Source organism: Struthio camelus, chromosome 12, assembly GCF_040807025.1.
Source record: "Struthio camelus isolate bStrCam1 chromosome 12, bStrCam1.hap1, whole genome shotgun sequence".
In the NCBI taxonomy this organism is placed as follows: domain Eukaryota; kingdom Metazoa; phylum Chordata; class Aves; order Struthioniformes; family Struthionidae; genus Struthio; species Struthio camelus.
This window is the reverse complement of record NC_090953.1, coordinates 22,780,702-22,794,324: the sequence shown is the minus strand read 5'-3', so window position 1 is coordinate 22,794,324 and position 13,623 is coordinate 22,780,702. Positions and strand designations below refer to the sequence as shown.

At 58.7% G+C, this 13,623-nt stretch overlaps 1 protein-coding gene across 7 annotated transcripts in view; it reads left to right on the top strand.

Annotated features, from left to right (window-relative positions):
• Positions 1 to 13,623, top strand: part of LINGO1 (leucine rich repeat and Ig domain containing 1) — a 227,063-nt gene that overhangs the window by 191,626 nt on the left and 21,814 nt on the right. Inside the window, exons 1-2 of one of the 7 annotated variants that reach the window (XM_068957891.1) lie at positions 11,855 to 11,974; positions 12,214 to 12,349. The exons of the other annotated variants lie outside the window; for them this stretch is intronic. Coding sequence (XP_068813992.1) covers positions 12,344 to 12,349 — 6 coding nt within the window. The 5' untranslated portion in view covers positions 11,855 to 11,974; positions 12,214 to 12,343. Of the gene's footprint in view, positions 1 to 11,854; positions 11,975 to 12,213; positions 12,350 to 13,623 lie in introns of those variants that run through there. 7 annotated transcript variants of the gene reach the window in all.

The following is a 13,623-nucleotide window of genomic DNA, read 5'->3' as shown; positions in this document are numbered from 1 at the left end:
ACTGCTCCAGTAGCCCTGTGCATCCCCATCCCAGCGCCCCACTGCTCCGGTAGCCCTGTGCATCCCCATCCCAGCACCCCACTGCTCCGAGCATCCCCATCCCAGTGCCCTGCTGCTGCTGCTTCGCTGCTGCAAGGCCCTGGCAGTTTTCTGTGTGGGTCCTTAGCACCCCAGCATAGTCACCCTGATTTGGCATTTGCTGCTCTAGATACTATTTAAAATACTTTTGAAAGCTCCCCTTTTGATGTCTGTTTTTTAATGCATATGTATTATATTTGGAGAGAGTGTGTGTGGTGGGGCGGGGGGGGGGGGGTTCATCTTTTAAGTGAGTCTTTCATGGGTGTGAAAGCTGAGCCTCCAAACCAGCTGCTGCCTGAGCACAGGCTTTCTCTGCCCCCATGGGGGTGCGGGTTTGCTACACCCTTGTCCCTGAGCAGAGGGGTGCAGGGACGTGAGATGCATGGGAAGGTCTGGCCTGTCCACAGAGGCTTGGGGGAGCAGGCTTGCACGCTGATTTTTCCGTATGCAGGGCCTTGTGGTGCTTGGGCAGGGAAGAGGAAGGCTGGCTGACATGCTGGCTCATGCAAACACATGCTGCCTGACTCATTCACACGTCTGCTGTTTTTAGAGCCTGCTTTCTAACACCCTGCCTCGCTCAGCAAAAAAATCAGGGAGACGCTCTGCTTCCCCCAGACAGGGCTGAAACCCTGATTCCTTGCGCAAGGAGAGCAGCCATCAGTCTTTATATCCTGTTGGGAAGGTTGTACTTGGTACAGGTACTTGGCTGTTACAGTGAGGGGACCCGTACAGAAAGGAAGGCAAAGACTCAGCCTTCCTGGTGCATCGTGAGCAGCGGTGGGGCCGGGTGCCTCTGCCCCGCCACCAGGTCGCACAGCGTGCCGTTCTGCGTGTGTTGCACGCCAACCGTGCTGCTGCATCTGCCTGCCCAGCTCGGCGTTAGCTGTGTTCGCATCATCCTCGTTAGTGTTCATTAAGATAGTCATGTTCTAATTGATGGTCTTTCCCTCAGGATGAGGGGTGGGAGCGAGGCAAGTAGGGGCCTTTCCAGTGCGACGTCACTGGGTAACACCTCTGTCTCCTTCGGGAGCTGTGAAGCAGCTGCTGTCACACTGTCACAGTATGTAGATCCCCCCTTGCTGCCAGCTTGCACGGGATCTGCAGGGGAAAGAGGGACTTGGCCCACATTTGGAAAGCTGGAAATCAGCTCAGGGTTTCACAGAATCGTTTAGGTTGGAAGGGACCTCTGGAGATCATCTAGTCCAACCTCCCTGCTCAAGCAGGATCACCTAGAGCATATTGCCCAGGATCACATCCAGGCGGGTTTTGAATATCTCCAGCAAAGGAGACTCCACGACCTCTCTGGGCAACCTGTTCCAATGCTCAGTCACCCTCACAGTGAAGAAGTTTTTCCTCAGGTTCAGATGGAACTTCCTGTGGTTCAGTTTCTGCCCGTTGCCTCTTGTCCTGTTGCTGGGCACCACAGAGAAGAGGCTGGCCCCATCCTCTCGACACTCCCCCTTCAGATACTTGTACACGTTGATGAGATCACCTCTCAGTCTTCTCTTCTCCAGGCTGAGCAGGCCCAGCTCTCGCAGTCTTTCTTCATAGGAGAGATGCTCCAGTCCCCTAATCATCTTGGTAGCCCTCCGCTGGACTCTCTCCAGTAGCGCCATGTCTCTCTTAAATGTTTCTTGCATTGCCACTTGATCTAACAGCAGGAGAACTGCAAGAACAGTTCACATGGCTTGGTTTGGGCTGTGCGTCTCAATGGGTCCAGCATGCCCCAGCTCCTCGTGTCGGAGCCGTGATGCCTCGGGATGAGCTCCGCTCAGGCAGGAGGCAGGAGTATTCACTTTGCTGCTGAATTATGTCCAGGAAGAGAAGAGGACAGATGTCTCTAGGAGATCTTGGCCTGTCCAAGATGTCTGTCTGGTGTTCAGCCAAATGGCCCCTCGGGCCACCAGCGCAGCGTGGTCTTCCTTTCCTCAGCTAGCTTGTTGAGCGTTGCCTGGCGTTGGCTTTATCCACGGAGAAGTCGACGACGGGGGCTGGGGCCTGGAGCATGCTGGGCACGATTGCTCGAAAGGCGTGATGGAGCTGTGCGCTTCCACGCGCTCTTTAGGCAACTCCCACTCCTTCGTTCCACCCCACTCTCTGCATCACATCACAGATGACAGTAGAGACAGCGAGAGGGGAGAGAGACAAGGAGGAGAGGAAACTGTTGCTCCCCACCTTTGTTAGCTTTAACTAACGAGCTGTTTATAGGAGCAACATGACACCTGCTTTCCTCTTTAGAAATTCAATAATTTATGAAAGGTATTAAAGGCAAAACAGCCTCCTGGATAAAGCCTGTGATGCGTGCACTCTGGGTATTAGCCAAACGGGACAATGAGCTACACTTGAATAACACACGAAGATATTTACCCTTTCCCTCTATAAATTATTAAGGGGCTTTTTGCACATAATTACACGAGCTTTTATGTTTCTCACTCCCTGCTTTTAATCCTTTTTGGAAAGGCGCCAGTCACTTATGACAGAAGCTGAGCAAACAGCAAACGTTACAGCTGGTTTTAGGGTCGTTAACGATGACGGTAGTTACAGGAGAGGGCACTAGTGCGAGCCAGACCCGCTTCGCCTCGGCCGGGCAGGGCGAAGGAGCAGGTCAAGCAGCGCTGAGGCCCCAGGCCGTTCCTGAGGAGCAGAGGGTGGGTTCGCGCTGCTCCCGCTGCCTTCCGAGGATGCTGGCAGCAAGCAGGTCTTGGGGAAAAAGAAAGAAAGAAAGAAAGAAAGTCACTTTGTGCAAAGGAAAGAAAGGCGGAAGGGCAAGGCTGGGAGTGCTGGGGCAGAGAGCTGATCCGAGCCCGGTGGAGGCCACGCGAGCTGCCAGGGAGGAGCACGGAGCAATGCCAGAAGATCCTGGACTTGCGCTTGCTGGTCCCGACGGCATGCTCGTATTGAGAGCCAGGGAGCGGAGCGGTTCCCGGGAAAGGCTCTGCCCCGTGGCGCGGAGCAAGTCCCTCTGCCCCGGCAGGACGGCAGCCTAGTGCGGCCGCGCAGCTGAGGCTGTGGTGGGGCGCCCCACGCGGATGCCCGCACCCAGCCTTCGGAGCCTGGGCCGGGCTTGGCCAGGAGGGGACCAACCTTGCCAGGAGGTGCCGGTCTTCCTCGATGGGATTTCGGTGAGGTGGCCATGGGAAAGTGCGAAGCAGGCTCTAGTTTTTTTTTAATTGCTCTCCAACTGTGCATGTAAATCAATGATCTGCAGGTGTAATTGGGTGTGCAAATGTCACTAGGCAGCTGTTTACATGTGCAGGGCACATTAGGGGGGTGTGTATGCGTGCGAAGAAGCACAAGGGATATTTATTATTAATAATTGTTCTTCTGAGGGTCTCCAGGTACTGGGTTCACCAACCCCAGCTTCTCTGGCTCTGGCCCATGTGGAAAAGAGCTCATTCTCGGTCCTGCCCAGTCCTAGGACCTCACCTTCCCCTGCTGATGTGTTTCTTCCTCTGTTTCTCCCCGGCCTCCAGCACAGCTTAGTTCCCCTCCGTGCTCCACAACATCCGAGCGGAGGCATCTCCCTGCTCCGCTTACTAGTCTCATTCCACCCTCCAGCCGAAGCATGCCCACATCTGTGCGCACCAGGCCTCTTTCAAACGTAAAGGTGAGGATCCTCTTTCATCCCCTCTGGGCATCCTGACCCCTTTCCTTGAGTTGCCAAGTTTTTGCAAGTGAGCCCAGCAGGACGTCTCCCACACCACTTTCTGATCCTTCCTGTCCAGCACAGTACTTTCCACATTAGGATTTGACATGACTCTGATGTCCTCCACGTTTACTGTGGTCTCCCATCCCTCTTTCCTTTATGCAGAGATCTTTAATCATTGCTCTTTGTTCCATTGTGTGGCTCCTATTCTTACACCATGCTGTTAAAAAGCTGTCACCGTCATAACTTCCTTGTCCCAGAAATTATCTTTCATCTCCTGGATGTGGGCTACAATAGCCATTGAGATGCTTGATATTATTAATACCTCCTATATATGTGTCAATGGGCTTAAGAATTTAATGGAGCTTTTTTTCCTGCAGCCCTTCACGCAGCGTGTTTGGCCTGCTTGACAGAGCAGCCAGGCAGCCGAGCTATCAGGCACTTGAGGCAGGCTCGCATTAGTGCATGTGGCCTCTTTCCACCGCAGATCATTTCATAGCAAGTTTCCGCACACTGAGCTTGTACAGCAGTGGGGCGATGGAGGTGGCCGTGGCGGAGACTTGTGCGAGCTGGGTCGAGGCAGCCCCCCGGTGCCAGCCACGCCGCCACCAGCATCTCGACTCTCCTTTTGGCAGGGCCACCTTGAGGTGGGCCAGAGGAAGGCTGAGGTGGAGAAGGGACTTCTTCCCCCTCTTTTCACCTCTTCTCTGGAGCATCACAGGCGTAATATCATGATTTGAGATCGTGACACTGAATGCGCAGGCCCCAAGGCAGCCATCGGCACAGCATGTCCCACCTGCCTCCCTCGGCCCCAAGCAGACGTGCCTGGAGATGTGCTCAGCCATGGTCCTGCTGCCGAAGGGGCTGCTGTCTCCCAGGACTGCTCATAGGCAGGGATGGGACCACTCCAATGAGCAGCACAGTTTGAGCCCATGTTGTCGCATGTCTCCCAGTGCAGCTTTCTGAACGGTGCGGCCGTCGGTCAAAGGAGTTTTGGTACATTGCCTCGTTCTGCTCCAAATCAATCATCTGACCAGGACAAGGAGCAGTACAAGACAGTACAGAGAGAAACCATTATGATAATACTTGATAACGATCCTCAATTTCACTCAGGAGCAGCCGTACAATGCAGAATTTGGACACCCTCCAGCTGATAATGAGAAGCCACTGGACTGACTCAGCCTGCTGTGAGGAGGCATCAGTACACATCCAGATGGCCATGGGGATGGGGTGGTGAGAATATCCTGCGTTGCCCCTTCATCCCGCTCCCCCACACACACCCTGAAATGTCACCACCTCCGAGGAAGAAAACACCCGCAATTTGACAGCACTTTTCTCTCCTCCCCGCATCCGCAGGGGCTGAGAGAGCTCTGTGCACAGCCAGGGACTCTCAGCCATCCTTGGAAACAAGTCCTGCTGCGTGCAGAGCTTCCCCTGCCAGCGGAGCTCAGAGGTAGGGAGAGGATGCTCTGCATGCATGTGTCGTGCAAGGCAAGCACGAGGCATCTGGGTTGTCTTTTCAGCCATGTCCTGAGCAGCTAGGAGGTTTTGGCAGCTGCCTCTAGGTGCCAGTTAATATTGGACAGGATCTAGGAGTCGGTTGCCTGCTGAGCCTATGGGAAACACAGTGCCACCTTCTTCACCAGGTACCCCCCAGCGGAGCAGGTGCAGACCCTCCCCCTGTCCTTGCCGACAAAAGGGAGGAGGATAATGGGACAGATAGCAGATCCCAGAGTTCCCAGGACTGGTGCTGGCAGCACTTCAAGGTGTGGTACATCTTATCACAGCCTGGCATTTGCACGTATTTTCTCAGCTCAGCTTGTTACGGCAAAAGTGTGAAAATTTAAAAGAAAAAGAACGATAGTAATAATGGGAGTAATTAAAATCTATCTCCCTCCTGCCAGCTCAGCCCTTTCTGAACCTTTTGGGGGATTCCTGGGCACGTGCGTCAAAAATAAGAGCGATTCTGCTGGGGAACATCAAAGAGAGCTCCCAAGCAAGCGCTGTCAAAGGGCAGGTCCCGTCACCCTTGCCCTGGTAGGAGGATCCCTCATGCCGCGTTCAGGTGCCACCTCTCCAAGAGTGGAGTTCAGAGAGTGGATAAATCCCTGCCTCCTGCCAACAGAAGGGAACCATCTGCCACAGCCCATTATCATCTGAAGATGGCAGTGGCAAAGAACTTGAGCATCTGTCTGAGGGATGAGCCCCCACAGATGGACACCCAAATGTTCTCCCCGCTCCTTGCGTCTTTTAAAGAGGAAGATGTTCAGTGCAGGTTTGAGTACAGAGCTTTCCTGTCCTTTGCAGCCTGGGGCTAGACAGAGGTGAGGACTTGATAGTTACCCTTGGAGGGTGCGGAGGCCACTCATTTTGAGTGACTCCACACTGCAAGAAGGAGGTTGACCCAGTGGAGTGGGGCTGAAGAAGTCTTTGTGACCTCCCACGACAGCTAGAGTTGATCTCCACAGCATGGAAGAGGACATTAGAGGTGAAGGGAGAGGAAAAAAATCCACATCCATTACGCAGCAGGCAGCTGCAAATAGATAAAGGCTGTTGGTGGGGAACAGGAGAGGGTGCTTCCACTGACTTTTGAGTGGCTACTTCTGGCTATCTCCAGCTCTCTGTCAACCCTGCTAGAACACCTTGGGGACCTTCATCTAGCTGAACATTTTAACCTTAATAGTAAGCTCATCCTTACTTTAACTCCAGATCACTCTACAAAAGCAGCCTTTTGCCAAAAACAGTAGCACCCCAGTTATCCTTTTCTTCTTCGTCCTGTCACACCAATGCCCTTCTCCCAGTGCCAGTCCCATGAATGGGAAACACAGCTCCTGTGCAGAACATCACCAGCCCCGGGACTCAGCCCCTCTCCAGGGTGGGAATGAGTGCATACAGATGCCCTGCTCCATGATCAGAGAGTCAGCCTGGGAACTTGCTTTTGTAATACCCCGGAGGTGGGCCGAACAGGTCACGTCTCCATGGTGCAACCCAAGACCTGGGGGCAAATGGGTATGCATCCTTTATAAGGTTTTGCCAGCCTACCTCCTCTGCAGCCCTCTACATCTGAGATGTTTCTAATCAGATGCATTATAAAGTTAGCTCCCCTGAGCTGGATTGCCTCTCCTGGTCAAACTGGACCTTCTTCAAGTGCATTTGTTAAGGGTGGGCTTAACAAATGGTGGTAGCTGTCAGTGTGTGGGATGGTAGCTCTGTCTGTGGTGGTAGCTGCCAGTCAGCTGCATCCCATGAGAGGAGCTGATGTCAAACCTGATGGGTCCCAGGTAGATCTGGGTCTCTTTCTGGTTCTGGATGGGGGCGAGTTGTGCTGCTCCAAAGCGATCACAGTGGGAAACTGCGTTGGCCTCACTCCCAGGAGAACTGTCCTGATTGCTTGCTTTTGTCCTGTGAATTTGTTGCTGCACCCAGGGTAACTTGAAGGCCACATTTGGGGGAAAGAAGGCAATAAGGGCAAACTGCCAGGATAGTGTTTACAAGGACAGGATCAGTAAACGCTGAAATATGTGAACCTTTCAGGATTCTGTGCGCAAGGGACAGTATAGTTCCCCCGGTAGGTATCAACTGGGTTTACCTGCTGGGTCATGAGCCTTGGACCCTGCCGTTGTCTGAGACTTCCTTGGGAGCTGTTGGAATAAGGAAGCGTCACCCATGAGGTAGGGATGAGAAGTTACCCCTCTGCATTTGGAGAAAAGAAAAAGCCCTGATCCAAAATGGCAGGGCTCTTCTTTGTGGGGTGCAGCAAGTGTCCGGGGGATTAGGAGTAAGAGCTCCTCATAAAGTCTGAGCCTAACCTAGACCATTTTATACTGTGTGTGCGTGCGTGCGTGTGTGTGTGTGTGTGTACCCCTCTGAGCAGCCCGCTTAGTGCCTCCTGCTGCTGGGAAGACCAGGGGCTCCTTGGTGCCTGCTGGAGAGTAGAGGCAAGTCTCATCTCCAAGTTTCAGGAGCTGCTATGTGTGGCAGAGGCTTATTTGTGGTGTCCGTGACCAACGGCAACACCAGGCGCTACAAAGGCTGGTGTGAAAAATGTCGTGTTGCTGTGAGTCGGGGTGGAGGAGAGTGGTTTGTCCTGCCATGGGTTATGGGTAAGGCAAACATTTAATTATAGGTGAGACCATGATGGGAGAGGCTCGCTGTAGACATGTGGGGCTGCTGTGGGTTTTAAAGGAGCTGGTGACCTGGCTCAGGCTCTGCAGAAGGGAACCCAGGGTTGAGGACAGACTCGGAGTGAGCTGTCTTCCTCATCCTGGGGCATGGAGGCAGCCAGCGCTGCTGTGAATGAAAGCACAGTTCCTTGGGGCTGCCTTGCCTAGAGCGTGCACGCTCTGAGACGGTTGTGGGACGTGGCTCCCTCACCCAGGAGCTGCTCCAGCCCCAGGGGAGAACAGTCTAGGCACACCTCTCCCCATCACCCCCACACCAGCCACCCACTGGGATACCCAGCACTAAACACTCTCCACCTGCATCCACCTCCTCCTGTCCTGAGACATCTGAGCTCTGCAGGGGACCGGCCTGGGCTTGAGCTGACGTTTGGCGATGGGCTAAACCTTGCTCTCAAGCCCCAGTAAGATGTGGGCAGGACAGGAGGACGTGGGGCTTGAACCTTTGATGTGCCAAAGCCAAGATCTGACCAACACTCCTACCTTGAGGGTCAGGAGCAGGCAGGGGAGTTGCAACCCCTCTGGCCACAGCTCCTACAGCCTGGCCCACGCCTGAGCTCCACCACTAAGGCTTAGGACACGTGGGTAATCTGTTCTTCATTCAGACTCGTTCACGAGCAGCGTAAGGACGTGGCCTGTTCCCACTGTTAACCAGGCACTGAAGAGCACCTCCAGAGGGGCTCTCCCTTGCAGGCCACAAATGCACAGCTCAAGGAGGCTTTGGTGCCAGCAGGAAGCCATCTCCCACCAGCTGCCATACAACTGAAGCAGCCTGTGGCTCCCTCGCGGAGGATCTCGTACCCCTGGCCAGACAGACGGAGAGGCCTGCCCCGGCAGCCGTGCGAAGCCACGGCAGGCCGGCCAGGCAGGTAGCGGCACTCAGACAGCTCGGCCGCTCTGGCCGGGCATCGCCCGCTGGACGCGCCGTCGCTGGCAAGGCGCGAAGGGCTGCAGGAGGGGCGCTGGGGCGAGCGGGGCAGACGTGTGTTGGGCCCTCCCCGGGCCCGGCGAGGCAGGAGCTGAGGGCGCCGTTACGGATTCAGCGTCCCCTTTGTGCTCGTCTCACCTCCTCTCCCCCACGTCTGGGGCAGTCTCCTGTCGGTCCTGTCCCGGCCGGGGGAGCTGAGCTGGTCCCTGGAAGGTCTCTGAGGCCATTCAGCTCCCCAAGGTTATTTTTTTAATATAGCCACGTAGGGAGCAGTGCGGAGCATCCCCCTGCGACATGGCAGGAGCATCCCCACCTCCACGCCTGCTTCCCTCCCCCTCTTGCCTGCTGCCAGCCAAAACTCCCCGCTGTTGCCAGCAGGAGCAACCCAGGCCCTGCTTGGCATCGCGCATCCGTGCTTTCTCCTCTTCTCCTGCTGTGGCTCTTCATCCCCCCCGCCCAAGTCAGAAATCACTCGGCAGAAAATGCAGCTTTTGTAAAGGACGCTGATCCCCCGTCGGCTCAGCTCCCTGCGCTGGCACCGTGGGGCTCGGCGGGGCCTCGGCAGGTTTTTGTTCCTTACAGTGCCTAGCGGCCGTTCAGCTCTTCACAAGCGCTGACGCGCAGCCATACCCCCCCTTTCCTCCTGCGCTCTCCGCCACGCTTCTGTATGACAAGTGTGCATGGATGCCATCTTATCCTGAAAGCTCATCTCTGCTTCTCCGGGCTCTGAAGGCCTGGTCCTCGGTCCCTCCCAGCTGCGCCGGAGCGGGGACGGCGGTGCGAGTGGAGGTGGGAACGATGGCCTTGGCGGGCCCCCTGCTTCCACGCACGAAATAGCGTTGCTCCCATCCCTGCCACCAGCGCTGTCTGCATGGTGTGTTTGCCATGTCTTTTTGGATGGACTGAGGTGAACGTCCCCCTCCCGTACTAGACAATGCCAGGAATTGTTCTGGAGTGTTGTTACTGAATACGTAGCGCCCTACACTTTAGTGGGGCTTTAGCAGCGGGGAGGCAGAAAAAACATTAAAAACAGCATTCAAAGCTCTTAGTCTGTCTTTTGTCCTGGGTTTGGTTTCTCTGGGCTCATTCAGAGCGCCGGCTTTTGTCTGTATTTGTGAAGTGCTATTAACATCAATGGCATCGCTGAAATAGCCGTAATAATAAGAGGCATCGATCTGTGCTGAGTAAAGGTCTGAGGACCACCGAGAGGGGCCACGCTGAATTTCCTTGATGCCAGGAGCAAAGTGCGCGCGCGCGCACAAACACTTTCTCACACCCTGTGCCTCTCGCCACGAGGATCTTTTGTACGAGCCCACGAACGGTTCCCCATCTGATCTCCAGCCTTCCAGCGGTCGCCGGGTCTGTACCAGAGGGTGGAGCATGAGGAAAGGCAGACAGCCTCCGAGCGGGGAAGAGCCGAGCAGGGAGCAGAGGAAAGCTGGCGCTATTAGAGAAGTGATTCAGAGCTCAGCTGGCAAGTTCTTGTTGACTCCCCTTTGTTTATTTCTGCTCCGTTCAGGAGCTTGCATGCGCTGAGAAGGAGGAAAATTAACTCCTCTGCCGGCTCGCGGAGGCAGGAGGCTCTGGCCGAGAGCGTGGGGAGGCCGGTGCTGCCCAGGTGGGGTTCGCGCCCCGTCCGCCTCGGGGCTCGAGGCACCCGGCCTCCAGCCCAGGGCAGTCCTTCTGCTTTGCTTTTGCAGGAGGGAGGGAAACCTGTGCAGAGTGGTTTTCTGCGTGGGAATCCCCACCCCTGGGGTTGGTTTAATGGCTCCTGGATGAAGGCCAAGCCATCATCTTCGTCAAAAGCAGCTCCCACAGGCTGAAAGAGCTGTCCAGAGGAAGGCTCCCAGGACTTAGCGAAGGGACTTCCGATCGGCCTCCGGCTCCGCCTGTGCCAGCGCAGAGCTCTGCTCCTGGCTCTGAACGCGGCTGCCTCGGCCCTCCTTGGCCCGCTGCTGGCCACGGGGGTGGGGGACTGCTGAGTGGAAGGAGACAGAACGGGAAGGGTCCCAGAAGAGCCCTCCTGGGAGGAAACAGGAAGGGAAAGTGCACATTAGAAGCAAAGTTTGTGTCCATTACTGCTCGAGAAATCAGCCTTCAGTGGAAGAGCCAGCACTGGGCAAACCTGCTAATGCTGCTCAATAAATCAGTGTCCATTATGAGCAGGGGGTGAAGGAGTGGGCAGAGCTCAGAAAGTCGGGCACTTAGTCCTGAGTGAGATGCTACCAGCTCAGCATGTGCTGAGCCGCTGATGCCTTTGAGACGGCCAGGTCTCAGATCAATCCTCGCAGTCGCCCCCTCGCCCCCCACCGCAGCCCTTTCCCTCATGTGCCTGGGGCAGGTGGGGGGACGGAGGAAGGGGAGCCGAGCCGCCATAGCACTGACCGCTCTGAGATCTCAAGGACAGCCTGGCAGCTTTTCTCAACGGGTTTAAGCTTGGTTTGGCTCTGAAGCAAGGGCCAAAGGCAGCCCTTCTCACTGCCTAGTTCGTCTTCTGTGAGCAACGGGATCGTGAAGTGTCAGCAGAGAAGCGGGGGTCTGGCTGTGACCCCCGCCGCCTGCAAAGCTAGGGGATCCCCATGGCCCAGGGGACACCGGCAAGCGTCCCCAGCGCTGACTGGTTTGCAGCCTGATGTCGGAGCAGTCACTCAGTCTGCCTGTGTCACAGCACCCTCATCTGTGGAAGGGGGATAATGACCCCTCTGCTTTGTGCTCGGCGACGTCCTGCTAGGCACGTTTAAAGGAGCGCTCTCTCCTGCCCTCGCCCAAGCGCCCAGGGTAAAGGAAGGGGCCGGCCCCGCTCCCCGAGCCCCAACAGTTGCACCGCACCGGCCCGGCCCGGGGGCTGCTCGCTGCGGCGCTGCGGGGGCCCCGCCGCTCTGCCGGCGCGGGGGGAGGCGGCGGCGGCGGGAGGAGGAGGAGGAGGAGGAGGAGGAGGAGGAGGAGGAGGAGGAGGAGGCTCCCGGCTCCGCTCGGCTCCGCGCCGCTCCGCGCACCGCCCCGCGCCCGCCGCCGGCTCCTCCCGGAGGGGAGGCGGGGGCCGGCGCGGCTGGCGGCTCGCAGCCCGGCCCCGCCGCAGCACGCCGAGCCGAGCCGAGCCGAGCCGAGCCGAGCCGAGCCGAGCCGGCGTGCGGTGCCCGGGCCGTGCCAGCCCGCCCGGCGGGGCCATGCCGCCGCCGCCCCCCCGCCGCAGCGCCGCCGCCGCCCGCCGCCGCCGCCCGGCGGGCGCGCAGGGGAGGCAGCCGGCCGTCGGCCGAGCGGCGCGTCCCTAGCGCGGCCCCGCGGCGGCCCCCCGCGCCCCTGGCCCGTCCCTCCGCCGGCTCCGCGCCTCGGGGCTGGGGCTGGGGGGCGGCTCGGCGCCGGGCGGACCCGCGAGCCGGCAGCGCCGCCGCCTCTCGTGCTGTCGTGGCGGAGAGGGGGAGCTGCGTTACTGCAGGTGGAGATTTTGGTGGAGGGGGTGGGGGCCGGGGGAGATGCCATTTCTGACCGAAGGAGATCGCCAGCGAGAATGAGATGCAGGTAAGCGAGAAAGAGATGCTGGGGGGGGGGGGCGGGGGCCGGGGGGGGGGGGAGGTTGGGGCTGGCATTACCGGCGGTGCGGGGAAGCGGCTCTGTCTCAGCAGCCCCGCGGCGCGGCGGGCCCCGGGGCTGGGTCCGATCCGGTGTCGGGAGCGCCGGGCTGGACCCGCACCGGTGCCGGGAGCGCCGGGCTGCACCCGATTCGGTGCCCGGGAGCGCTGAGCTGGGTCCGATCCGGTGCTCGGGAGCCTGGGGGTGGATCCGCACCGGTGCCCGGGAGCGCCGGGCTGGACCCGATCCGGTGCCGGGAGAACCGGGCTGGACCCGGACTGGTGCCCGGGAGCGCCGGGCTGGATCCGATGCGGTGCCGGGAGAACCGGGCTGGACCCGGACCAGTGCCCGGGAGCCTGGGGGTGGACCCGATCCGGTGCCGGGAGCGCCGGGCTGGACCCGCGCCAGTGCCAGGAGCCCCAGGCTGGACCCGATCCGGTGCCCGGGAGCACCGGGCTGGACCCGATCCGGTGCCGGGAGCGCTGGGCTGGACCCGCGCCAGTGCCCGGGAGCGTCGGGTGGATCCGATGCGGTGCCAGGAGCCTCGGGCTGGAACCAACTCGGTGCCAGGAGCCTGGGGCTGGACCCGACCCAGTGTTTGGGAGCCTGGGGGTGGATCCAATCTGGTGCTGGGAGCGCCGGGCTGGACCCGCACCAGTGCTTGGGAGCCTCGGGCTGGATCCGATCTGGTGTCAGGAGCGCCGGGCTGGATCTGAGCGGGTGCCTCAGCGGGATTGCCCAGCTGGGAACTTTGTGCATGCAGCAGGGAGGGTGTGCTGGGTGGTGTGTGTGTGTGTGTGTGTGTGCGCATTGCTCCATGGGTGCTGGGTGTGCACCGTGCCTGGCCATGGGGCTGGCTGCAGTTGGCTGTGTGGGTCCAGGTCACCGGGGAGCCGCACTCAAACCACCTGGGCCGGGTGGTGAGAGAGGGGAAGGGACAGCGGGGCTGGGCGCTCCCGGAGGGGCTCTCCGCCACGGAGGTGTGCGGCAGCAGCAGGGGGACGCGTGTCCTGGGCACCGCCGTCCTCGCAGCCACCTCTGCTGCTGGTTGTGCCACCTCCTGCACCCTGCCTTGCCTGGACGTCTGGCCAGGCAGCCCCTGCCCAGCAAGGCCCTCCAGGGAAGGCAGCCCGCAGCCGGGCAGGCTGCTGGGCACGTTGGGTGCAGGGGCCAAGGTGCCGACCACCTTGCCCATGGCTGACTTGCCCAGCAGAGGGGCTTAG